This window comes from Zalophus californianus, chromosome 5 (assembly GCF_009762305.2).
Source record: "Zalophus californianus isolate mZalCal1 chromosome 5, mZalCal1.pri.v2, whole genome shotgun sequence".
NCBI lineage: Eukaryota > Metazoa > Chordata > Mammalia > Carnivora > Otariidae > Zalophus > Zalophus californianus.
In genome coordinates, this window is record NC_045599.1 from 35,425,954 (window position 1) to 35,453,865 (window position 27,912).

The 27,912-nt window shown below is 40.3% G+C and overlaps 1 protein-coding gene and 1 pseudogene across 10 annotated transcripts in view; one reads left to right on the forward strand and one right to left on the reverse strand.

Annotated features, from left to right (window-relative positions):
- ARHGAP26 (Rho GTPase activating protein 26) overlaps window positions 1-27,912 on the forward strand; it is a 449,937-nt gene that overhangs the window by 162,030 nt on the left and 259,995 nt on the right. For all 10 annotated transcript variants that reach the window (XM_035727446.1, XM_035727450.1, XM_035727448.1 and 7 more), the window contains exon 11: window positions 2,234-2,312. In XM_035727446.1, the coding sequence (XP_035583339.1) occupies window positions 2,234-2,312 (79 nt within the window). The remainder of the gene's footprint in view (window positions 1-2,233; window positions 2,313-27,912) is intronic.
- LOC113928430 lies at window positions 3,521-3,813 on the reverse strand (annotated as a pseudogene).

The following is a 27,912-nucleotide window of genomic DNA, read 5'->3' on the forward strand; positions in this document are numbered from 1 at the left end:
GTGGAAATCTCACACTGTGTGCCATGAAGTTGATGTGACATCTGCAGGGTCCCTAAAATCTTGGTATGCTAGGCAACTATTTTGGTCTCACTGTTTGCTGGTGAGCACCTAGCAGGAAATGAACTGGAGACTTGTTGGCTGCTTGACCCTAGTGTATACCAGAGAGTGTCTTTGCTCTTTAGTGTGGGGGGACAGGAAGGATAGGGTGGGGGCCTGTGGGCAGCCCAGGGCAGTGGGTCTCAGCCCTAACTGTGCATCAGGATCACCTGGGGAGTTGGTTAAGATCCAAGTTCCCAGGCCCAGCCCAGAAATTCAGATTCAGTAAGGTGGTTTCAGGTTGAGAATCTCCATTTTAAGGGAATGCCTGATTGTGAAGCTGGTGGTCCAGGCACAACACTTGGAGCAACACTCAAAGATTCAGGTCCAGGGACTTGAGAGTTGTGCAGTGGACTGCAGGTTCATAGACTTTTTCTCTCTAAGCCATTAAATCATTGCACTTGAGGTTGAAGAGTAGAATCAGTCTGCCATGCCTGCAAGCCAAGGATCAGCTCTGTAGAGCCATGACTGCCAGTAGTCTGCAGACAATGGGTCTGGTGTACTGCATGGGCTCATGGTGGGAAATGGGCATTTGGGTTTGAGAATGAGAATTTCTGAGAAGAGGAGGGAGGGCCCTGGCAGGGACTGTGGAGAAAAGGCTTACTGTATTTTCTGAGTCCTCTCTGTGTTAGGGTGCCACTGCTCAGGATCGCCTTCACAGGAAGGACTGCCTCTGGGGAATTAATGTCCTCAGGCTCAACACCTTCACTCATCCACCCGCATACCCAGCTACCACCACTATTGTCCACCTCCACCCGTACATACACACAACACATGCATACACACTTACACCACACCCCAGTGCCCCTCGAGTCCCCAACCCCCTTGTACTTATATGCTTACGTCTTTGGAAATGTTTTTCCTTAAGGGATATTGAGGGATAATCAATGAAAAGAAGCAGATGTAATATTTAAAATACGGTCAACATAAATAGATCTAGCATATTCAATGGAACTGTGGAAATAAGTCAGGACCAGTGATTATATGGGTCAGAATGAATAGACTCGTGCTGAACAGGGTATAGCCAGGCCCATATGTGTTTCATTACCATACTGTTCTGGGATCATTAATGGTACCACAGACTAAGATGGCAATAGGACTTCATTCTTGCTCAATGGACCTCTTAATTCCTTTTAGGCTTTCTCAAACTTTAAAGATGAGGATTTAAATCAGTAGTTCTTAACTTTTTGAGGGTTGCAGTCTTTTGTGATAATGGGTGAGGTTGAACTGTTAATACAGAAAAATATATATACATTTGGAGATGGAAGTGTGGTTTATAGACTCTCTTGGACCCATCTGTGGACCCTAAGAACTCCTGCTTTAATGAGCACAGAGGACTTTTAGCCCCATCTCCCAAGGACATTTTCATGGCTCAAGTCTCTATTTGTAGAGTGCCATCTGTAAGGGGAACTCAACAAATACCATTTGGTGTTGTATGCAAGCTTTCTGGAGGGTTTGTGTTCAGTTAGAAAGAGCAAGCAGATTTCAGTGAGAGGGTGAAAAGAGGTAATGCATGTAAAGAACTTATTACCTGACATGACAAGTATTCACTTAAAAAATGATATACATTTAATATAATTACAAAGCCAGTTACCTTCATAAAACATCTCCATGTCAAAAGGAGTTTAGAAGCCTTAGCTTAGAGGTTAGGAGACCAGGGTCCCCCCAGCTTGGTTGTTTCACCTCTTTTTAATCTTGAGTCCAGTAATTCTGTTCACTTGAATACGTACGAATTGCAGTCCTACTGTGAGTAAAATTCTCTGTTAGGCATTTTGGAGAATAGGAGTGAATAAGACCTCAAGAAACAAACAGGGTCTAAAGGAATCACTTTAATCATTTGTGTCCCTTAACAGTATGGTAATGAAACACACATGGGCCTGGCCATACCCTGTTCATGTCTGCTCTGTTTTTTCCTACCTCCCTGAGGGAGATGGGTTTATTGAGGAGCATTCGGAAGATGACTTTGCTTTCTGAGACTGGAAGGCAGCTCTGAAAAGCTGTGTGTGTGCCTGACTTCGTGTTGTTAATCCCAGCAACACCTCAGTCTGTTGTATGGGTGTTTCTTGAAGTTTCACCTTCGTCAAGATCTCTCTACCTGTGGCACTGGGTTCATGTCTGTCTCCTCCTTTCTCCACAGGCCAGGGGTTATCACCATGCAGGCGTTGTCGGAAGAGGACCGGAGGCTCTGGATGGAAGCCATGGATGGCCGGGAGCCTGTAAGTAACACTTCAGGGAAGTAGAACAGAAATATAGGCCGTGAGTTGTTTGTTGCTTCCCAAGTGCAGTGATTTTTGCTCTTGATCTAAAACCTTGGTTTCTCAAGACCAGTGTACCAGAGGGCATCTTTTACTCTTGAACTAACTTTCGTCGATAGTGATATTGCTTCTGTGTGGCTGCAGTCCCTGAGCTTTGGTCTCTCAGTCCTTCAGGCCTTTCAGGCTATGTGATACTCCCCTTGGCCAAGGCAACTGTAGTGTCCTTAGGTCTCTTATAGGAGGCAGTGTCTGGCTTAGTGAATATTGATGTGTCCATGAAGTAGGATGCAAAGCGTTATCTCAAACCTGTTTGAGTAGGATAAATGATTCTAAAAGTGTATACAGATTATGTTGTGTTTTTTTCATCACTTTCTGGTTCAGCCTCCCCTTGCCATGGTAGCCCACATCCCATTATACACAGTGGGATTATCAGTGTAGATGGAAGGATTTAAGCCTTCGTAGTGTGATCTGTGCTCCCATTTTCGAGATGCTGGCCTTTGCTGGTTGATGTAGTTTCATGGTTTTTCTGTGTCTTGTGACATGTAAAACTCACATCAGGGCCCTGGTGCTAAAGATCTCAACTGCAGTGTTCAGCAGATATCAGGGTTATAGAAATCCTAGGAGTACATTCTAACCATGTCCCACAAACAAAAGATAAGAAGAATCCACAGTGTCAACTATAACAGTAGTTGTCACTTGCAAAGGCACAGTCCAGAGGGGGGAATGTGTGCAAGGCCATCAGGCCATAGCCTTCATTGAGTACAGAACTCTTTGCATCTAGGTGGGTATCCAGTATAGATGATTCCGGTTCATTTGTATGTTTCTTTCTCAGCCTACCCAGGTTAGGTGATCTATATTGATGAATTTATCTTTCTACTTAGCTATTTTGTATATAAACATGAAACTCCATTCCTTCAACTGAGCAGAAACAAATAACTAGTGTTTGGTAATAACATAGAGCAAAATTTAAAGAACCATTTAAAGAGTTTGGAACAGCTAAATTCGAATTGAACATTATTCAATCTTAATTCTTCTGCACTACAGGTAAGATACCTCTTGTTTTCTCTAAGTACATTGTTACTGATACACACTCTCAAAGCAGATACACATTTCTATTCTTTTTTTTTTTTTAACCAGGATGTTTATTGTGTGACTAATTGTTGAAATCCTTAAGATGAACTGGATGCTGCCACAGCTCCCTTCTTGGGTTGAGGTGGTGTTTCTTTACAGAGTCCAGGCCTGAATCTGCAGTAGACAACTTTTAGGTGCCTGTTTGACCGGTCCCAGTGGTATTTCATCTTTTAGCCTTGGCACTCCAGTTATACTTTCTCTTCCACTTGGCAGGATAGCCACATTTGTCACAGGTCAACTTCTGAAGGTGGTAGGCCTTAGAGCCACAGCGGGGATGCAATGTGTGCATCTTAACATGACGCTTTTCAAATGATGACGTCCCTTTTGTCATTTGGTTTCTGCAGCCAAGACCAAAGAGGCTGGAAGGCACTATCTGTTATATATATATAGCAGATAGACATTTCTGCCATTAGGGTTTTGTGGGCACAATAGCTGCTTGCTGTTAGAGGCCTTTGAAAGCCACTTCCTAAGTTGTCCTTTATCTTTGCTAACGTCACCTACCCTTAATTGAGCACTTTTGTGTTTGTAAGTTACAGATTTGGCATATTACATGTCTTAACCCATTTATTCTTCTTAGTACCTTATTAAATAAGTATAATCTTAGGACATCACAAAATACTACCATTTTACAGTTGAAGAAAGTGAGACTTAGGTTCATTAACTTGGCTGAGTAGCACAGACAGTAAGTGACTATAGTGGTAGGGTGCGGGTTAGGTTGCCATAACAAGGAGACTCCAAAGTGTAGTAGCTTAAATAACATAGAAGTTGATTTCTCCAAGCCTGGAAGTGAGCATTTGGTGCTTTGCAGGGTCATTCTGCCATACTCAACCCATGACTTCCCAGATTGCTCTACTAGTCATTGCTGTTTTTCAACCAGATAATGGAGATGAAAGTATCCAGGACCCAGAGGGTGCACATATCATTTCCATTGGCCCTAACATACTTACATTGGCCACATCTGTCTATGGAGGAGGATGGGAAGTCTAGGTCGAACATAGGCAGCCATGGGCTCAGCCAGTACTGGGTATTTTATCACTTCCAGGAAGAAGAAGAGAAAGAAGACTGTAGGGTGGTTGACAGTTTCCATCACAGTGGCAGAGGTAGAATTTGAACCCATGTGAAGCCCTAGACATGTTTGGTTTTTATCATTGATAGAGATGAAATGTGAAATTGCCTTCAGGAATTCTCATTCATTTCCTTTTTATAATACTTTATCTGAGTTTCTTGAATGATTCTTCAATTCTAGGGGAGGAAGTACTCAGGAAGAAAAATCTTGTCAGGGCATACTATTCTTGGAATGGATAAAAACCCCACTGTTTTGGGGTCTCCCCATCCCCCGTAAGCTGCAGTTCTACAACTGCTTCACCAACACCATTTTAAACCTCCCCCTCCTCCCTCTCCCTACCATTTGATATTTGTTCTCTGTCTTTATGTAATTGGTCTTACTAACCACTTGAGTTTTCCTGCAGATTAACATCTGGCTTCTGCAGATGGAAAGCATGCTGTTGAAAGAAACATCTCCTTGCTCCAGAATGTACACATTAAAACAAGTTTAAACACAAAGTAATGCTGTTTCTAAACATAATATAAAATTATTTCCTCACAGGAACATATAGCTTGCATTGAGAACCACATCTCTGTGTACTTTTAAAGTTTCCTGAAGAGAGAGAAACAGACAGTTGATAACTGCACAAATGGCAGGAATATTAGGCTTAATTTTGTCTCCCATTGCTTAGAGCCTCTAGGGAACATTCTTGGAAATACATACCCAGTAGACAATTAGCAGCTCCAGTTTTAATCACACTCTCCCTAATTAGTTAAATCTATCCCCTTAGAAGTTTTGGCTTTGGTAAGGGAGGCAGAAACCTGTTTCCCTAACTGGTCTTGGAGTATTAGCCTTGTATCAGGGAGATTATAATGGCAGCACCTAACTTTTGTTTTTGTACTTAGAGCTCAATTGTTCTGTGAATCATTATTCGGTTGCAACTTTTTTTTTGACTAATGGGTTAAGGAGAAATTTTTTTTTTAATTTTTTACTGTTATGTTAATCACCATACACTACATCATTAGTTTTGATGTAGTGTTCCATGATTCATTGTTTGTGCATAAAACCCAGTGCTCCACGCAGAACGTGCCCTCTTTAATACCCGTCACCAGGCTAACCCATCCCCACCCCCCTCCCCTCTAGAACCCTCAGTTTGTTTTTCAGAGTCCATCGTCTCTCATGGTTCGTCTCCCCCTCCGATTTACTCCCTTCATTCTTCCCCTCCTGCTATTTTCTTCTTCTTTTTTTTTTCTTAACATATATTGCATTATTTGTTTCAGAGGTACAGATCTGTGATTCAACAGTCTTGCACAATTCACAGCGCTCACCATAGCACATACCCTCCCCAATGTTCATCACCCAGCCACCCCATCCTTCCCACACTCTCACCACTCCAGCAACCCTCAGTTTGTTTCCTGAGATTAAGAATTCCTCATATCAGTGAGGTCATATGATACATGTCTTTCTCTGATTGACTTATTTCACTCAGCATAACACCCTCCAGTTCCATCCACGTCGTTGCAAATGGCAAGATCTCATTCCTTTTGATGGCTGCATAATATTCCATTGTGTAGATATACCACATCTTCTTGATCCATTCATCTGTGGATGGACATCTTGGCTCTTTCCACAGTTTGGCTATTGTGGACATTGCTGCTATAAACATTGGGGTACACATACCCCTTCAGATCCCTACATTTGTATCTTTGTGGTAAATACCAGTAGTGCAATCGCTGGATCGTATGGTAGCTCTATTTTCAACTTTTTGAGGAACTGCCATACTGTTTTCCAGAGTGGTTGCACCAGCTTGCATTCCCACCAACAGTGTAGGAGGGTTCCCTTTTCTCTGCATCCCCGCCAACATCTGTCGTTTCCTGACTTGTTAATTTTAGCCATTCTGACTGGTGTGAGGTGGTATCTCATTGAGGATTTGATTTGGATTTCCCTGATGCCGAGTGATGTTGAGCACTTTTTCATGTGTCTGTTGGCCATTTGGATGTCTTCTTTGGAAAAATTAATTCTTCTTCTTCTTATTAATTCTTCTTGAAATGTTTGGTAGAATTCCCCTAGGAAGCTATCTGGCCCTGGGCTTTTGTTTGTTGGGAGATTTTTGATGACTGCTTCAATTTCCTTAGTGGTTATAGGTCTGTTCAGGTTTTCTATTTCTTCCTGGTTCAATTTTGGTAGTTGGTACATCTCTAGGAATGCTTCCATTTCTTCCAGGTTATCTAATTTGCTGGCATAGAGTTGCTCATAATATGTTCTTATAATTGTTTGTATGTCTTTGGTATTGGTTGTGATCTCTCCTCTTCCATTCATGATTTTGTTGATTTGGGTCATTTCTCTTTTCTTTTTGATCAGTCTGGCCAGGGGTTTATCAATCTTGTTAATTCTTTCAAAGAACCACCTCCTAGTTTCGTTGATCTGTTCTACTGTTCTTTTGGTTTCTACTTCATTGATTTCTGCTCTGATCTTTATTATTTCTCTTCTCTTGCTGGGTTTAGGCTTTATTTGTTTTTTCTCTAGCTCCTTTAGGTGTAGGGTTAGGTTGTGTATTTGAGACCTTTCTTGTTTCTTGAGAAGGGCTTGTATTGCTATATACTTTCCTCTCAGGACTGCCTTTGCTGTATCCCAAAGATTTTGAACAGTTGTGTTTTCATTTTCATGGGTTTCCATGAATTTTTTTAATTCTTCTTTAATTTCCTGGTTGACCCATTCATTCTTTAGTAGGATGCTCTTTAGCCTCCATGTATTTGAGTTCTTTCCGACTTTCCTCTTGTGATTGAGTTCTACTTTCAAAGCATTGTGGTCTGAAAACATGCAGGGAATAATCCCAATCTTTTGGTAGTGGTTGAGACCTGATTTGTGACCTAGGATGTGATCTATTCTGGAGAATGTTCCATGGGCGCTAGAGAAGAGTGTGTATTCCGTTGCTTTGGGATGGAATGTTCTGATTATGTCTGTGAAGTCCATTTGGTCCAGTGTGTCATTTAAAGTCTTTATTTCCTTGTTGATCTTTTGCTTAGATGATCTGTCCATTTCAGTGAGGGGGTGTTAAAGTCCCCCACTATTATTGTATTGTTGTCAATGTGTTTCTTTGCTTTTGTTATTAATTGCCTTATATAATTGGCTGCTCCCATGTGAGGGGCATAGATATTTACAATTGTTAGATCTTCTTGGTGGATAGACCCTTTAAGCAGGATAGAGTGTCCTTCCTCATCTCTTATTACAGTCTTTGTTTTAAAATCTAATTTGTCTGATATAAGGATTGCCACCCCATCTTTCTTTTGGTGTCCATTAGCATGGTAAATGGTTTTCCACCCCCTCACTTTCAATGTGGGGGTATCTTTGAGTCTAAAATGAGTCTTTTGCAGACAGCATATGGATGGGTCTTGTTTTTTAATCCAATCTGATAGCCTGTGTCTTTTGATTGGGGCATTGAGCCCATTTACATTCAGGGTAACTATTGAAAGATATGAATTTAGTGCCATTGTATTGCCTGTAAGGTGACTGTTGTTATATATTGTCTGTGTTCCTTTCTGGTCTAAGCTGCTTTTAGGCTCTCCCTTTGCTTAGAGGACCCCTTTCAATATTTCCTGGAGGGCTGGTTTTGTGTTTGCAAATTCCTTTAGTTTTTGTTTGTCCTGGAAGCTTTTTATCTCTCCTTCAATTTTCAATGAGAGCCTAGCTGGATGTCATATTCTTGGCTGCATATTTTTCTCATTTAGTACTCTGAAGATATCATGCCAGTCCTTTCTGGCCTGCCAGGTCTCTGTGGATAGGTCTGTTGCCAATTTAATGTTTGTACCTTTATAGGTTACATATCTCTTCTCCCGAGCTGCTTTCAAGATTTTCTCTTTGTCTCTGAGACTCGTAAGTTTTACTATTAGATGTCGGGGTGTTGACCTATTTTTATTGATTTTGAGAGGGGTTCTCTGTGCCTCCTGGATTTTGATGCCTGTTTCCTTCCCCACATTAGGGAAGTTCTCTGCTATAATTTGCTCCAATATACCTTTTGCCCCTCTCTCTCTTTCTTCTTCTTCTGGGATCCCAATTATTCTAATGTTGTTCCGTCTTACAGTATCACTAATCTCTCGAATTCTGCCCTCGTGATCCAGTAGTTGTTTCTCTCTCTTTTTCTCAGCTTCTTTATTTTCCATCATTTGGTCTTCTAGATCACTAATTCTCTCTTCTGCCTCATTTATCCTAGCAGTTAGTGCCCCCATTTTTGATTGCACCTCATCAATAGCCTTTTTGATTTCGATTTGGTTAGATTTTAGTTCTTTTATTTCTCCAGGAAGGGTTTCTCTAATAACTTCCACGCTTTTTTCAAGCCCAGCTAGTATTTTTAAAATCATGATTCTGAACTCTAGGGTCTGACATCGTACTAATGTCCGTATTGAGTAGGTCCATGGCAGACGGTACTACCTCTTGTTCTTTTTGCTGAGGTGATTTCTTTCGTCTTGTCATTTTGTCCAGAGGAGACTAGATGAATGAGAGAACAAAATGCTAACAGGTTAACAATGTCCCCAGAAAATATACTGTAAACAAATCAGAAAAGACCTGAAACCATGGGAAAAGAGAGGGAAAGAAAGAAAAAAGAAAGAGAAAAAAGAAAAAGAAAAAGACAAAAACAAACAAAAACAGAACAAAACAAAAAAAAAAACAGAATATGATAAAATATGATCAGGCTAGTGCATAGGTCAGTGCCAAACACTAGATTTTGGGTGTATTTTGGTCTGTTAGAAGATAGTGCCTCCTAAAATTGTAAAGAAAGAAAGACATATATGTACAAAATAACGGTTGATACAATGAAGGGATGGAAGATGACTGTAAAGATGAAAATTATAAAAGATTTTATAAAAAGAATTGATAAGAAGTTGTTTGAAAAAAGAAAGAAGAAGATTTAACAAAAAAAAAAAAGGGAGAGAACGTGATCAGGCAGGAGACTAGAACAAAGCCATACACTAGAGATTTAGGGTATATTTTGATCTGTTAGAGGAAAGTGTTTCTCAAAATTTTAGAGAGAACAACTTATATATATATATATGCCAAAAATAAGGGTAACCACTATGAAGGGATAGAATATGACTCTAAAAATGAAAAATAAAAATGTTTTTTTTTAAAAAGGGATAAGATGTTAGTTGAAAAAGGGAAAAAGAAAAATTCAAAAAAAAAGTTAAAATTAACTTTAAAAACTAATGAATCATGGTAAAAAAGCCATGAATTCTATGTGCAGTATTCCCCTAGCGCTGGAGTTCTCCTGTTCTCCTTGATCGGTAAACTTGGTCTTGGCTGGCTGTTCTTGCTGATCTTCTAGGGGAGGGGCCTGTTGCTGTGGTTCCCAAATGTCTTTGCCAGGAGGCAGAATTGCCCCGCCCTTGTGAGTCCGGGCTAACTAATATGCTCGGGTTTGCTCTCCGGAGCTTTTGTTCCCTGCAAGCTTTAGGTACAGCTTTGGAGGATGAGAGTGAAAATGGTGGCCTCCCAATCTCTGCCTGGAGGAGCGGAGAACTCGGGGCCCCGCTCCTCAGTGCGCCCCCAGAGAAAAGCATTCAATCATTCCTGTCTCCCCGGTCTCCAGTCGCACTCCGTGCTCACCCAGCCTGTGACCGAGCGTTTCTATCTCTGGCACCGGACTCGGTGTGGAGTCTCCAAACCCAGCAGATCCCTGCGGTGCGCTCTCGCACCGCTCCTCCTGGGGGAGGAAGGGGAGTCTCCCCGGCTCTGCCTCTTGTTGGGTCCCTGCTGGAGGAGCAGTGGCCCGACTGTCACCGATCATAGTTTATGGCAACCCTGAGCTGAGAGCCCATGCCTCGGCTCCGTCTCTGCAGTCGGCTTCCCCGCTCTGATACCTGGGAGCTCTGCCGCACCCAGGCATCCCCGGTCTTTCTGTGACCTCGAGGGTCCTGAGACCACACTGTCCCGCGAGGGTTCTACCTCCTGCTTAGCCACTAGGCCTGATGTTCCTCAGCGGAGCCGACTTCTCAAAGTGCCGGATTTTGTGCTCTGCGGCTCTATCACTTGCCAGAAGCGGCGGAGGCCCCCTCCCCCGCCATCTATCTTCCCGAATATCGCCTCTGATTCACTTCTCTGCACGTCCTACCTTTCAGTAAGTGATCGCTTCTCTGTTCAGAGAGTTGTTGCTACTCTCTTCTTCGGTCTCCTGTTGAGTTCGTAGGTGTTCAGAATGGTTTGATCCCTGTCCAGCTGAGTTCCTGAGACCAGACGAAATCCAGGTCTCCTACTCCTCTGCCATCTTGCTCCGCCTCCTCGGTGTTGCATCCTTTTTTTTTTTTTTTTTTTTGGAGGGGGGTAACTGGTTTGCACCTTTTTTGTTCTTTTATCGTTTAATGACACTTTAGGATGGTTGGTTGGAAAAGCAGGCTAAATGAGGCCTGCATTAGTTGATTTTACACTGTTTTAGCTAATTGTTTTATAAATTACACCTTTTAGTGCTCAGTGACTTTCTAGTTGAAAAGAAATTTTGAATGTCTTTATGGTATTCATGGATATGTAATGGAGGAAGAAATTAGAATTGTTGTTCTGAAATGAGCATTATAGTTTTTATCTATGTTGCGAATTTGAATTCAAATGAAGGAAGCCTCATTTATACTTGGCCTGGCCTGAGAAAAAGCTGAATTTCTTGGCTTATGGAACTTAAAAAAAAAGTTAGGGTATAATAGTTCTGGACCCTCTGAATCCAGAAACTTCTATAATATTGGAGTTGGTTTCTTTTGTGTTGGTGTCATTTCTAGTAGGTTCTTTCCAGATAGTGGTGATAGGCTTTCAGACTGTTCCAGGCTTACATTATATTATCAAGAACAGGAGTCAGGAAACTTATTCTGTTAATGGGCCAGATAGTAATTATTTTAGGCTTTAGGAGCATTATGGTCACTATTGCAGCTACTCAACTTTGCTGGTGTAGCTCAAAAGCAGCCATAGACAATGTGTGAATGAATGGGTATGGCTACATTTCTTTCTTTTCTTTCTTTCTTTCTTTCTTTCTTTCTTTCTTTCTTTCTTTCTTTCTTTCTTTCTTTCTTTCTTTCTTTCTTTTTCTTTCTTTCTTTCTTTCTTTCTTTCTTTCTTTCTTTCTTTCTTTCTTTCTTTCTTTCTTTCTTTCTTTCTTTCTTTCTTTCTTTCTTTCTTTCTTTCTTCCTTTTTTCCTTTCTTTCCTTTCTTTCTTTCCTTTCTTTTTTAAAGACTTTATTTATTTATTTGACAGAGACAGACACAGTGAGAGAGGGAACACGAGTAGGAGGAGTGGGAGAGGGAGAAGCAGGCTTTCTGCCAAGCAGGGAACCTGATGTGGGGCTTGATCTCGGGGCCCTGGGATCATGATCTGAGCTGAAGGCAGACACTTCATGGCTGAGCCACCCAGGCACCCCTGGGTATATTTCAGTAAAACTTTATTTGCAAAAACAGGTAGAAGCCAGATTTCAGTCATGTGTCATACTTTGTTGATCCCTAATCTATAAGTCTAGTGGAAAGAAAGCCTTATGTAATAATTCTAAAGTCCCATATTTGAATTTTCTTGGACTAAATACTTGGACCAGAGGGTGGGATAGATAAATTGACCAGACCTGACTCACCTGCCCACTCTGCTAGAACTGTGGTGGTGGGGGATGTTGGCTTCCCCTAAGGGAAAAATCAAAGCATTGTTATATGAGGAGGCAGGGAGACATGAGGTAGGCAAAAGTGACACAGTTTCTCCCCACTCTGATATCTAAATTCCATTAAAATTTCTATTCAAAGAGCTTATTCTCTGATACTTGGCCAAGAGTGAAAACCACAAGTTTACCACTGACATTATACTTAATTGTGAAAGACTAAATGCTTTCTCCCTAAGAATGGGAATAAGACAAAGATGTTCACTTCTAGCAGTTTTATTCAATATAGTTTGGAGTCACAACCAGAGCAATAGGGCAAGAAAATAAAATAAAAGGCATACAGATGTGAGTATATAACTTTTTTTTTTTAACTCAACAAGCTAGTTAGTAAGATAAAGTTTTGAAATGATTCTGCTGGATTTTCCTGACTTTCTGTTAAATCCGGGTTGACAAGCTATAGACTCACCATTATAGCCACATAAGCTTTTATTTTAATCTTCTGTTACCTGGTCCTTACCTGCCTCCCACCTAGACTGTGGGCAACCTGGTCCAAATGCCCACAGCTGGAGCATCATCATTGCTTGTCTATTACCAACACAGCATCTGCCCCCCCCCCCCCCAACCTGAAGTATTTATATTCTCTCCACACTATGGAAAGATGACCTAGCAACTCTGGGACTAACAGGATAACCTGGAGCCTCAGAGCCTGTATCAGCCGCTTTAAACTCTGTTCCCATATATTCCCTTAGCTGTGATTAGTGGTGTCTGTCTGGAACTGCTTCTATTACTTCCTTATTTTAGAAGTACTAGTCTTCTTTCATATTCTAAGGAGTCTTCAGTGAAATTAGATATTTCTCTAATGAGTCACTCCTTGAATCTCTTTTGGCATCCAGGGGGTTAGAAGGTTGGCAGATGCCAGAATTATGTAGAATTAGATTAGGAAGATAAGCAACAGGTGGTATAGCATGAAAGATTGTGTGTAAATCCATGTGTTAGTTCCAACTATGAAATTGACACCTTTGTAGGTCAGAAATGGCCAGATAACTGGCTTTTTCGTACAGCTGAACCTCCTAGTTGTGGAGCAGTGTCCACCCTTATTTATATAAGAGGGAGCAGTGCCTAAAAAGGTCAGTCAGTGGTTGATCTTGGGTAGATAATCCAGGTCTCCTAGCTTCCAGCTTTGTGCTATTTTTACTACAAGACACATAACTGCTGAATTATTAGGAAGTTGTAGTTGAATTGTATCTACCCTCCCTTTCAGGTGGAGCTACTTTGTTGTGGCTCCTACAGTGGTTGAAGGGAAAAGAGGAAGAGACTAAAGAAAAACTACTCCTCTAGTGAGAGGACAAGACAATGTGGCTTCCTTCTGCTCACCTCCATTTTAAAGAAATCTTCTATTTTAGTCCTGTGGACTTGGAGACTGAACAAAGTGTGCTCTTCTTTCACCATTTTTGCTATGCCCAAACTCTAACCCCCAAGTGCTTCAAGAACTCATAGAATAAATGAGTAGTTGCATTGCATTTTATGCTTTGCTCCTGATACCTGAAAGAGCTGTTTAGAGTATTTAAAGGAAAAAGTAAGGTTGATTACTGTTAAGATCAGATTCTAGGATCAGAGGCAGAATGTTACGGTGGTTAAGAATGTAGTGTAGGCTCTGGGCGGCTCAGTTGGTTGACTCTTGATCTTGGCTCAGTTCTTGATCTCACGGTCATGAGTTAGAGTCCCACAATTGGCTCCAAGCTCTGTGTGGAGCCTACTTAAAAAAAAAAAAGAATGTAGGCTCAGCCAGCCTGCGTTTAAATCCCTACTCACCACTAATAGGTCTCTCACCTTGTACAATGACTTAGTCCCTGCAAACATGTTTCTTTGCTAGCAAAATGGGGATAATAATAATATCTTCCTACAAAATTGTTTTGTAAGGATCAACATATACATAAAGTGATTGGCACAAGTCCTGGATGTGGCCAAGTGCTCATTAAAAGTTAGTTCTTATTGTTGTCTTTTTGGAGAGGGGGGGCAGATAGTAGGATAACTGGATTCTCTTTGCTTCCATTTCTAAATTACTTGGCTCATTTGAGCACAGAGTTTATTTAAAGTCACCTTACCTGGGTTCACCAGAGGGCAGGCAGGGACTGCTTTCACAAGTATGGAAAAAGTGATTTCACTGAGCAGTCAGGCTGAACTTGAAGTCTACAAGTGGAGGATTATGAAGTAATCTGTAGCCTCCTTTGCTATAATGCATCCCAGGCCTGGCAGTTCATCAGCCCAGCTGTATGCTAAGCTCACGTCACCATTTCACTGCCAATGCTTAGATTTTCCTGTCCATGGTAAAAGAAGTGATCAAAGGAATCTGAATGGTTAAGAAGGTGTGGGGTGAAATCGCTAAGCTCTTGTGTGATGATGCAATTCTCACTCCTTTATGAGTGGTGAGATGGTTTGAAAGGATAGTTGTGCCCCTTGTGTGAGAGCTTTCTTTGTAACATCTCATAGTGTGAGGTGAAGAGTCTGAGGGTGAGGTCTCTGGTTGGTTTTCCTTTTCTCCCGCTTGTCCCCAAGCTGCTAGGAAATTGGATTAGACCGCTGTGTTATTTTACTTGTGTTTCTTTTTCTCTTACTGGATCAAGAAGTTGGCTGCAAGCTTCCTCTTTGAGTCCTGTGAATGTTTTTATATAGGTAGAATTCATAATAGTACTTATTATTATCACACCAGTGTGTGCAAGTCTTAAAAGGAATTGAATACTATTCACTTGGTCTTTGTTCCCTTTGGTTTAGATGTTCTTCTGAAGAGCAATTTCTCATAAAAGTCAGACTGTTTAATTGAGCAATGTGAGATACAAAGTGGGAGGAAAGAGAAAGGTGAAATTGGGTTTTATGCTGGGGAGTTGATGAAACTTTCCCAAGGAATAGAATGATAGCCAGAAGATTTTTGCTTGAATGTTAAGACTTCATAACATGTTGGTGGCACTTATTCCGTTCTTAGGCATTCTTCTTTTAGCATTTAGCAAACACTTATAGATTGTCCACCAATTACTTTGATGTACAATGAGGATCCAAGATGAGGACAGGGCCACCTTAATAGAACTGGTTTGCTGCTGTTTCCCCATTGCCTTGCATAGTGGCTGGCACAAAGTAAGCACTCAGCAAATATTTGTTGAACAACTAGAGTCAAAATTAAAGGGTTGAGGATAACTGTTAATTATTTTATTTTATTTTATTTTGTTTTGTTTTTTATTTTATTTTTGGGGGAATTTATTTTATTTTTTGGGCTTTCATTACGTGAGACCATGTGTGTAGAGTAATTGAATTCCTTAATTTTTAGTTCATTTAGATACATACCTATCTACTTGTACCAGAATTTAGGTGAGTGATCATTAATCTTTTTTATGCCATGGATTCGTTTGATAATCAGGTAAAGCTTTTAGGACCGTTTCTCAGAATAATGCATAAAATAAAATAAAATTGCTTTAAAAAGGAAAAAATTACATAGAAATAGCTACCAACATATTAAAACCACTTGGAATATAAATATATGCTTCTTTATTACCACATTATATAATAAAAGGGCAGGTCTGATAAATGCTATAAATGATAATTTAGATTATCTGCAACAGCAGTAATGTTATATACAAACACCTGTGATTTTTATTGGTGGCAAAGTCACAACCACTGTGGTTTGTTGCCCTTGTTCGTATTAAAGGAAATGCAGTTAAATTTCAGTTAAAGGCTAGTGCAAAAGAGGTTTATTTTATTTCCTCCACTGTCCAAGTTCTTGGACCCCTGTATTCTGTCTGCAGACTCCATTTTTTTGCAGAGCTCTTTGGCGACACTTGATTCCCTCCAAGCCCTTGTCTCACCTTGTAATAATAAATTGATTGGTTTGGTTATTTGATTCATATCCATCCCCCTGCTGGATTATCATCTTCAACAGGGCAGGAGCATTGTCAGGGTTTTTTGTTGTTGTTGTTTGTTTGTTTGTTTTTATATCTTTTGTGCATAGTGTCTGGCTCAGAGGAGGTGTTCAGTACATACTTGTTAAATAATCATGTAAATGAACTGAAGGAAAATTAAAGTGTGGTTGGATTTGTGTGACTTGTTCTTAACTGAGGCTAGTTCTTGGCAATTCCCCACCTACCTTTTATGGATCACCAAAAAAATCCGCTGTTTAATATTCTCACTTCTTTGTTCACTTTTTTGGTCTAAGCATAAACATAAAGTCCCTTTTGATTGCCTTCAGCATTGTCTGCAAGCCTCACATCTCGGCCTTTTGCCCTCACCTACACACTACCACCTTTCTAGGCTTGAGGTGTTTATCATGGGCATAGTTATGCTTGTATCCTGATACTTGGTTGTGCACCTTCCATCCCTAGCCATAATGGAAGGCAGAAGTCCCTCTCTCGAGTTAAATGTGTAGTGTGTATCCCTTAAGAACTTTCTGCATATTTATTCTTGTACATGGACATCTAGGAACAAATTCTTCTGTTTTGTAGAATTTTCAACATAGTATAGCTTTCCTGTAGATTATTAAACCTTCAGTCTTTGACATATAGGCTGTTCTCAGCTTTTCTTTTATTTATTTATTTATTTATTTATTTATCTTTTTTTAATTGTTATGTTAATCACCATATATTACATAATTTGTTTTGGTGTACTGTTCCGTGATTCATTGTTTGTTCATAACACCCAGTGCTCCATGCAGAATGTGCCCTCCTCAATACCCATCACCAGGCTAACCCATCCCCCCACCCTCCTCCCCTCCAGAAACCTCAGTTCGTTTTTCAGAGTCCATCATCTCTCCTGGTTCGTCTCCCCCTCTGACTTACTCCCCTTCATTCTTCCTCTCCTATCTTCTTCTTTTTCTTTTTTCTTAAAATATGTTGCGTTATTTGTTTCAGAAGTACAGATCTGTGATTTAACAGTCTTACACAATTCACAGTGCTCACCGTAGCACATATCTTCCCCAATGTCCATCACCCAGCCACCCCATCCCTCCCACCCCCCGACCACTCCAGCAACCCTCAGTTTGTTCCTGAGATTAAGAATTCCTCATATCAGTGAGGTCATATGATACATGTCTTTCTCTGATTGACTTATTTCACTCAGCATAACACCCTCCAGTTCCATCCACGTCGTTGCAAATGGCAAGATCTCATTCCTTTTGATGGCTGCATAATATTCCATTGTGTATATATACCAACTCTTCTTTATCCATTCATCTGTCGATGGACATCTTGGCTCTTTCCACAGTTTGGCTATTGTGGACATTGCTGCTATAAACAATGGGGTGCACGTACCCCTTCGGGTCCCTACATTTGTATCTTTGGGGTAAATACCCAGAAGTGCAATTGCTGGATCGAACGGTAGCTCTAATTTCAACTGTTTGAGGAACCTCCATACTGTTTTCCAGAGGGGTTGCACCAGCTTGCATTCCCACCAACAGTGTAGGAGGGTTCCCCTTTCTCCACATCCTCGCCAACATCTGTCGTTCCCTGACTTGTTAATTTTAGCCATTCTGACGGGTGTGAGGTGGTATCTCATTGAGGTTTTGATTTGGATTTCCCTGATGCCGAGCGATGTTGAGCACTTTTTCATGTGCCTGTTGGCCATTTGGATGTCTTCTTTGGAAAAATGTCTGTTCATGTCTTCTGCCCATTTCTTGATTGGATTATTTGTTCTTTGGGTGTTGAGTTTGGTAAGTTCTTTATAGATTTTGGATACTAGCCCTTTATCTGATATGTCATTTGCAAATATTTTCTCCCATTCTGTCGGTTGTCTTTTGGTTTTGTGGACTGTTTCTTTTGCTGTGCAAAAGCTTTTGATCTTGATGAAATCCCAATAGTTCATTTTTGCCCTGGCTTCCTGTGCCTTTGGTGATGTTTCTAGGAAGAAGTTGCTGCGGCAGAGGTCGAAGAGGTTGCTACCTGTGTTCTCCTTTAGGATTTGGATGGACTCCTGTCTCACGTTTAGGTCTTTCAACCATTTGGAGTCTGTTTTTGTGTGTGGTGTAAGGAAATGGTCCAGTTTCATTCTTCTGCATGTGGCTGTCCAATTTTCCCAACACCATTTGTTGAAGAGACTGTCATTTTTCCACTGGACATTCTTTCCTGTTTTGTCAAAGATAAGTTGACCATAGAGTTGAGGGTCCATTTCTGGGCTCTCGATTCTGTTCCATTGATCTATGTGTCTGTTTTTGTGCCAGTACCATACTGTCTTGATGATGACAGCTTTGTAATAGAGCTGGAAGTCCGGAATTGTGATGCTGCCAGCTTTGCTTTTCTTTTTCAATATTCCTCTGGCTATTCGGGGTCTCTTCTGGTTCCATACCAATTTTAGGATTATTTGTTCCATTTCTTTGAAAAAAGTGGATGGTATTTTGATGGGGATTGCATTGAATGTGTAGATTGCTCTAGGTAGCATTGACATCTTCACAATGTTGGTTCTTCCAATCCATGAGCATGGAACGTTTTTCCATTTCTTTGTGTCTTCTTCAATTTCTTTCCTGAGTATTTTATAGTTTTCTGAGTACAGATCCTTTGCCTCTTTGGTTAATTTTATTCCTAGGTATCTTATGGTTTTGGGTGCAATTGTGAATGGGATCGACTCCTTGATTTGTCTCTCTTCTGTCTTGTTGTTTGTGTATAGGAATGCCACTGATTTCTGTGCATTGATTTTATAGCCTGCTACTTGACTGAATTCCTGTATGAGTTCTAGCAGTTTTGGGGTGGAGTCTTTTGGGTTTTCCACATAAAGTATCATATCATCTGCAAAGAGTGAGAGTTTGACTTCCTCTTTGCCGATTTGTATGCCTTTGATTTCTTTTTGTTGTCTGATTGCTGTGGCTAGGACTTCTAATACTATGTTGAATAGCAGTGGTGAGAGTGGACATCCCTGCCGCGTTCCTGATCTTAGGGGAAAAGCTCTCAGCTTTTCCCCATTGAGAATGATATTCGCTGTAGGTTTTTCGTAGATGGCTTTTATGATATTGAAGTATGTACCCTCTCACCCTATACTCTGAAGAGTTTTGATCAAGAAAGGATGTTGTACTTTGTCAAATGCTTTTTCTGCATCTATTGAGAGGATCATATGATTCTTGTTCTTTCTTTTGTTAATGTATTGTATCACGTTGATTGATTTGCGGATGTTGAACCAGCCTTGCAGCCCAGGGATAAATCCCACTTGGTCGTGGTGAATAATCCTTTTAATGTACTGTTGGATCCTATTGGCTAGTATTTTGGTGAGAATTTTTGCATCCATGTTCATCAAGGATATTGGTCTGTAATTCTCCTTTTTGATGGGATCTTTGTCTGGTTTTGGGATCAAGGTAATGGTGGCCTCATAAAATGAATTTGGAAGTTTTCCTTCCATTTCTATTTTTTGGAACAGTTTCAGGAGAATAGGTATTAATTCTTCTTTAAATGTCTGATAGAATTCCCCTGGGAAGCCATCTGGCCCTGGGCTTTTGTTTGTTGGGAGATTTTTGATGACTGCTTCAATTTCATTAGTGGTTATAGGTCTGTTCAGGTTTTCTATTTCTTCCTGGTTCAGTTTTGGTAGTTGATACATCTCTAGGAATGCACCCATTTCTTCCAGGTTATCTAATTTGCTGGCATAGAGTTGCTCATAATATGTTCTTATAATTGTTTGTATTTCTTTGGTGTTGGTTATGATCTCTCCTCTTTCATTCATGATTTTGTTGATTTGGGTCATTTCTCTTTTCTTTTTGATCAGTCTGGCCAGGGGTTTATCAATCTTGTTAATTCTTTCAAAGAACCAGCTCCTAGTTTCGTTGATCTGTTCTACTGTTCTTTTGGTTTCTATTTCATTGATTTCTGCTCTGATCTTTATTATTTCTCTTCTCCTGCTGGGTTTAGGCTTTATTTGTTGTTCTTTCTCCAGCTCCTGTAGGTGTAGGGTTAGATTGTGTATTAGAGACCTTTCTTGTTTCTTGAGAAAGGCTTGTATTGCTATATACTTTCCTCTCAGGACTGCCTTTGCTGTATCCCAAAGATTTTGGACAGTTGTGTTTTCATTTTCATTGGTTTCCATGAATTTTTTTAATTCTTTAATTTCCTGGTTGACCCATTCATTCTTTAGTAGGATGCTCTTTAGCCTCCATGTATATGAGTTCTTTCCGACTTTCCTCTTGTGATTGAGTTCTAGTTTCAAAGCATTGTGGTCTGAAAATATGCAGGGAATGATCCCAATCTTTAGGTACCGGTTGAGACCTGATTTGTGACCTAGGATGTGATCAATTCTGGAGAATGTTCCATGGGCACTAGAGAAGAATGTGTATTCCGTTGCTTTGGGATGGAATGTTCTGAATATGTCTGTGAAGTCCATTTGGTCCAATATGTCATTTAAAGTCTTTATTTCCTTGTTGATCTTTTGCTTAGATGATCTGTCCATTTCAGTCAGGGGGGTGTTAAAGTCCCCCACTATTATTGTATTGTTGTCAATGTGTTTCTTTGCTTTTGTTATTATTTGCCTTATATAATTGGCTGCTCCCATGTTAGGGGCATAGATATTTACAATTGTTAGATCTTCTTGTTGGATAGACCCTTTAAGTAGGATAGAGTGTCCTTCCTCATCTCTTATTAGAGTCTTTGTTTTAAAATCTAGTTTGTCTGATATAAGGATTGCCACCCCAGCTTTCTTTTGGTGTCCATTAGCATGGTAAATGGTTTTCCACCCCCTCACTTTCAATCTGGGGGTGTCTTTGGGTCTAAAATGAGTCTCTTGCAGACAGCATATGGATGAGTCTTGTTTTTTAATCCAATCTGATAGCCTGTGTCTTTTGATTGGGGCATTGAGCCCATTTACATTCAGGGTAACTATTGAAAGGTATGAAGTTAGTGCCATTGTATTGCCTGTAAGGTGACTGTTACTGTATGTTGTCTGTGTTCCTTTCTGATCTTTGCTGCTTTTAGGCTCTCTCTTTGCTTAGAGGACCCCTTTCAATATTTCTTGGAGGGCTGGTTTCATGTTTGCAAATTCCTTTAGTTTTTGTTTCTTCTGGAAGCTTTTTATCCCTCCTTCTATTTTCAATGACAGCCTAGCTGGATATAGTATTCTTGGCTGCATATTTTTCTCGTTTAGTGCTCTGAAGATATCTTGCCAGTCCTTTCTGGCCTGCCAGGTCTCTGTGGATAAGTCTGTTGCCAATCTAATATTTTTACCATTGTAGGTTACATATCTCTTCTCCCGAGCTGCTTTCAGGATTTTCTCTTTGTCTCTGAGACTCGTAAGTTTTACTATTAGATGTCGGGGTGTTGACCTATTTTTATTGATTTTGAGAGGGGTTCTCTGTGCCTCCTGGATTTTGATGCCTATTTCCTTCCTCACATTAGGGAAGTTCTCTGCTATTATTTGCTCCAATATACCTTCTGCCCTTCTCTCTCTTTCTTCTTCTTCTGGGATCCCAATTATTCTAATGTTGTTTCGTCTTATCATATCACTTATCTCTCGAATTCTGCCTTTGTGGTCCTGTAGTTGTTTCTCCCTCTTTTTCTCAGCCTCTTTACTTTCCATCATTTGGTCTTCTATATCACTGATTCTCTCTTCTGCCTCATTTATCCTAGCAGTTAGTGCCCCCATTTTTGATTGCACCTCATCAATAGCCTTTTTGATTTCGACTTGGTTAGATTTTAGTTCTTTTATTTCTCCAGAAAGGGTTTCTCTAATAACTTCCACGCTTTTTTCAAGCCCAGCTAGTATCTTTAAAGTCATGATTCTGAACTCTAGGTCCGACATCGTACTAATGTCCGTATTGAGTAGTTCCCTGGCTGACGGTACTACCTCTTGTTCTTTTTGCTGAGGTGATTTTTTTCATCTTGTCATTTTGTCCAGAGGAGAATAGATGAATGAGAGAACAAAATGCTAACAGGTTTACAACGTCCCCAGCAAATATACTGTAAACAAATCAGAAAAGACCTGAAACCAGGGGAAAAGAAAGGGAAAGAAAGAAAAAAGAAATAGAGAAAAAAAAAAAAAAGAAAAAAAGGTAAAAACAAAAACAGAACAATACAAAAAAAGCAGAATGTGATCAAATATGATCAGGCTAGTGCATAGATCAGTGCCACACACTAGATTTTGGGCGTGTTTTGGTCTGTTAGAAAAAAGTGCCTCCTAAAATTTTAAAGGAAGAAAGACATATATGTACAAAATAAGGGTTGACACAATGAAGGGATAGAAGATGACTGTAAAGATGAAAATTATAATAGATTTTATAAAAGGACTTGATAAGATAAGTTGTTTGAAAAAAGAAAGAAGATTTTTAAAAAAAAAAAGAAAGAAAAAAGGGAGAGAATGTGATCAGGCAGGAGACTAGAACAGAGCCATACACTAGTGATTTAGGGTATATTTTTATCTGTTAGAAGAAACTGTATCTCAAAATTTTAAAGAGAGAACAACTTATATATATATATATGCCAAAAATAAGGCTAACTACTATGAAGGGATAAAATATGACTCTAAAAATGAAAAATAAAAAATGTTTTTTTTTTTTAAAGAGATTGATAAGATGTTGGTTGAAAAAGGGAAAAAGAAAAAGAAAAAAAAACAGTTAACAAAAATTAACTTTGATGAACTAATGAATCATGGTAAAAAAAAGCCATGAATTCTATGTGCCGTATTCCCCTAGCGCTGGAGTTCTCCCGTTCTCCTTGATTGGTAAACTTGGTCTTGGCTTGCTGGCTGTTCGTGCTGATCTTCTGGGGGAGGGTCCTGTTGCTGTGGTTTCCAAATGTCTTTGCCGGAGGCTGAATTGCCCCGCCCTTGTCGGTCCGGGCTAAACAAGCTGCTCGGGTTTGATCTCAGGAGCTTTTGTTCCCTGCAAGCTCTCCGTACAGCCTTGGAGGACCAGGGCAAAATGGTGGCCTCCCAATCTCCGCCCAGAGGAGCTGAGAACTCGGGGCCCCGCTCCTCAGTGCACCCCCAGAGAAAAGCAGTCACTCCCTTGTCCCTGGTCTCCGGCCGCACTCCGTGTTCACCCGGCCTGTGACCGAGCGTTTGTATCTGTGGCACCCGACCCCATGTTGAGTCCCCAAACCCAGCAGATCCCTGCGGTGCGCTCCCGCGCCGCTCCTCCCCAGGAAGGAAGGGGAGTCTCCCCGGATCTGCCGCCTGTGGGGTCCCTGCTGCAGGAGCAGTGGCCCGACTGGGCCGCAGATCACAGTTTATGGCAACCGCAAGCTGAGAGCCCGCGCCTCAGCTTCGTCTCTGCAGCCGGCTTCCCCGCTCCGATATCTGGGAGCTCTGGCGCACTCAGGCTCCTCCGGTCTTTCTGTGACCCCAAGGGTCCTGAGACCCCACTGTCCCGCGAGGGTTCCACCCCCGCTTAGCCACTGGAGCGACGTCCCTCAGCGGAGCCGACTTCTAAAAGGTCCGATTTTGCGGCTCTATCACTTGCCAGAAGCGGCCGGCAGAGGCCCCTCCCCCGCCATCTATCCTCCCGAATATCGCCTCGGATTCACTTCTCCGCACGTCCTACCTTCCAGTAAGTGGTCGCTTCTCTGTTCAGATAGTTGTTGCTACTCTCCTCTTTGATCTCCTGTTGAGTTCGTAGGTATTCAGAATGGTTTGATCCCTATTCAGCTGAATTCCTGAGACCAGACGAAATCTAGGTCTCCTACTCCTCCGCCATCTTGCTCCGCCCCACTCTGTTCTCAGCTTTTCATCACATCATTGTAATGTGCAGAATGATAGAATCAAAATCCTTGTATATACTTCACTGTTGACCTATTTCAGCATTTGTCCAGGATACATACCAAGTGGAATTGCCTGTTGAATGGTAGGCACATTTAACAGTTTAATAGATATTAACAAATTACTCTCTCCACTTAATTATACTGCCTCCAGTCAGTTACGAAGGTGCCTATTTTCTCCAAGCCTTTGTTAATACTGTATATTTTAAGTGTGAGTGTTTATGTGTCATTCTGATGGTGGAAAAGTGTGTGTTGCTTTCATTTGCATTTCTTAAATTACTAATGAGATTGTTGAAAATCTTTTCTCATGTTTCTTAGCCATTCATATTTCACCTTTTTTAACACAATGATATATATATATATAAGGCACATAAGACACTATATGGCATGCGATTCATGCTATATATAGTATTATCATTATTCCTTTTTCAAATTTCGGCCATCGGAATACACCCGTCATTTTTCTTAGTTCTGCTCTCTAAAGCCCAGTGTAGAAATCTGACTTTTTTTGTGTTCTTTATGACTTTTTCACTTCATCCTTGATGACACCTCTTATTTTCTAGCAACCCACATCTGCTGCTGAGTTTTGGAGTGGTGAATAACAAAGTGTGCATCTTATGTCTCACCTGAGCTGCTCTTTTCCTAGTTCACCAGGCTACATGAACTGAACGGGAACCTGAAGATTCTCTGTACCTGTGTACTCTGACAGCAGTCAGCAACCTGTTGGACTTAGCTCTTACCAAAGTCCTTCTAACTCCTGAGTAGAAAATGTCCCATCCCTTCTCAAGGAGCCATAGGAGCTGCAGTTTCTAACAGCTTCAAGAGCTCTCAGCCCAAGGGCCCTGACCCAAATGTGCCCGTCCCTGTAGCTGATGGGTGTTGCTCCTTTCAGCCCTCCCATCTGGATCCGTCTCTGAGAAGACGGACAGGAAGCCTGCCACTGTCTATGTCTCTTCTAGGGGTTAGTCACTATTCTGCCTCCTCCAGGTTTTGTTAATTACACATGATTTTATATTTTGGGGGAATATATATTTATATTTTTGTGGCCTAGGTTAACTACTGCCCAATCTCTGAAGAGGCTAGCATAAGTAAGTCTAACTCTGAAAGTTTCTGTCACCACGTAGTTGGTCATTTGAGTTAGAATTAAGGTTGATGTAAGAGTTAACTGTTTTGTTTCTTCCATCTGGAAGATGACATTTTTGCAAGTCAGGAATTTATCAGAGGCTTGTGTGTATGTGTGTATGTGTGTATGTATGTATGTATTAGCTCATTTTTATTTTTTAATTTTTCATTTTAAAATCACTTCAGACTTACAAAAATGTTGCAAAAAGAGAAAAATAGTACAAAGAATTCCACAGTACTCTCTACGCAGATAGCCCAAATACTAACATCTTACATAACCACAGTATAATGATCAAACCAGGAAATTAACTTTGATAAAATATTATTATCTATTTTACAGATCTCAAATTTCACCACTTGTCCAGTAATTATATATATATAATACTACTCTATTACTTTAGAGAGAGATATATATATATATTTACTACTAAATTTACTCTAAATATATATATATTTACTATTCTATAAATAAATCTAATATATAAATATATAAATCTAATATGTAAATATATATTTATATTGTATGTAAATATATAAATACATATTATTTATAAATATACAAATTGATGTTAAATATATAAATCTAATATATCAAAACATATACATATATACATATATAAATCTAAATATGTATATAACATATATACATATAATCTTTTTTTGGGGGGGGCGGTTCTTGAATTTCACCCAGGATCACATATTGCATTTAGTTGTCACATCTTAGTTTCATTTAACTTGTATCAGTTTAGCGGCTTGGCTTTTTAAAGGCACATTACCATCAGTAGATGTCAAGATAGTTGAAATCCTCCAACGGGACAGCATCCCATCCTATCTCTGTTCCCATCTTGGGGTGGATTTGGGGACTGTTATCAGTATCCTCCCTCCATCTAGGTAATAATTCATACCTTTCCACAATCAAACCACTTACGTTTCTATCTGCTTCCAAAGGCTTTCTGATATGCATTCAACCTCGTGTTTGTAGGTTTTTTTTACAATACATCTGTTTCTTTTGAACATTCTGTCTTCTGTCCTAACTACTCACATCATATATTCTTCCTAGTACAATTTACTAGGCTTATTATCTGTGTTGCAGTTGTTGGTTTAAAGGCATTTGAGGCTGTAATATCTTAATAGACATTCCATAGCATGACCTCCCGCCTGTAGCAGCAGCACCAGTTACTTTTGGCCCTCTCTCAGATGTTATGGCAGTGATTCATGGGAGTGGAGATTATGGTTGGATTAGCTTTGGTTTTTTTTCCCTCTTCGGGAAAGGCAGTCAATAAGAGAAAGATCTTTTTAGAGTGACTTTGTTCAATTTTGAAGAATGATTGAACTGGCTCTTAGGTCCATTTTTGCAGCTTTCTCTTACATCATAAAAGCTTGAAAGTGGTCATATTTGTTAGTGATCAAATCAGGGATGGCATTTTAAAAAATACTGACAGATCTGGAGGCATTTTGAATATTAGGAAGCCTGTGAATTAGGTTGTTTGCTTTGTGGTGAGGTGTGGAACAAGATAAGCATTTTTTAAAAAAATTATCCTTGGGTTTGCTGAATCAGGCTCCACTGCGGTCAAGTCAAGAGAGGACTGGTGATGCCAATGACTGTGTTCTTTTTAGGTGTGTTTAAAAAAATTTCTGCCCCATGACCCTGCAAGAAAACACCAGAACAAGTATAAACACATCCTAAAAGCAAAGCCATTTTATGGTTTTAAAAATCTTCCCTTCTGGTCATCTGAAAAATAGTGCAGACGTGTGTTCTAGTGGTTACAGCCAAAGGCTAAGCAGAAGGAGCATGGCCCTGGCCAGCCCCCAGCCAGCTGCCTGCCGTTGCTCTCTCATGCTGTGTGGTCTTGACCCAATGCCCAGAAAATCGAGGTCCTCCTCCCCCCGGCCCCTTCCCCTCACCTGCCATCTTCGATTCTCTCTCTGTCTCTCTCTTTCTTTTTTAAAGAAAGGAGAACCAGAAAATGAATTAAGATTCCTCAGGTTAGAAATACATGCCCTCTTATAATTAATCATTGCTAATTAGTTTTGTTGATTTAAAAAGAGATTTATTTCAGCCAGACTAAGGAAATCATCAGTATTCTTGGGGTAAATGGATATGGATTTTTTGTTTTTGTTTTATTTTTAGGGAAGGGGTACCTGGTGTTGAAATAAATTGGAGCATCTTTTACTCTCTCTTCTCTGTTGGAACTACTTGACAGAAATGAGTGCTTTCTCTTGATAGAATGTTGGATGGATAATAATACCTTACTTCGGCACTTTCCCCTAGTTCATATCTCTGTGTATTGTCATCCCAGGGTGATTCAGCTTACCGAGGGCAGGGCTTGATAATATCCTTTCTGTCTTGATGCTTAGCAGAGTGCTGTGAAATCTAATAAGCACTTGTTACTCGTTGAATTAACTTGGAGGCAATGCGTTAAGGGGATTCCTGCTAGGTAATGTACAGTCAGATCTGTCTTTTGAAATGTCTTGGGTTCTGGTCATTTTTGGGCTACTGTAAATAGAAATCTCTGAAGACAAGGGTCTTGACTTTGTTGTTCCTCACTGCATCCCCAGCACCTAGAACAGCCCCAAGCCAAAATCATTTCACATAAGGATTGAGAATCCATGTTCAGTAAATATCTTTTAAATGAATAAATGGAAGAAAAAAAAAGAGTATCCAGGGGTGTGTCTTTTTTTAGCAACATGCTTTGGACTTACATTTGCATCCATGCTGCTCAGGATTCCTCTCTGCTTCTTAGTAACTGTTACATGGCAGAAACCAGTGTGCTGCAACAGAGAAAGTCTCAGATTAGGAAGGTTTTTAGAGACTAAGGATTTGGAATTGATTGAAGTTAATAATCTGTAAACTGTTGTCACCTGTCTGTAGTACTAACAATAAAGTTAGGATGTATATGTATGTAATAATATATACATAATATATATACACAATATATAATGTGTACCTG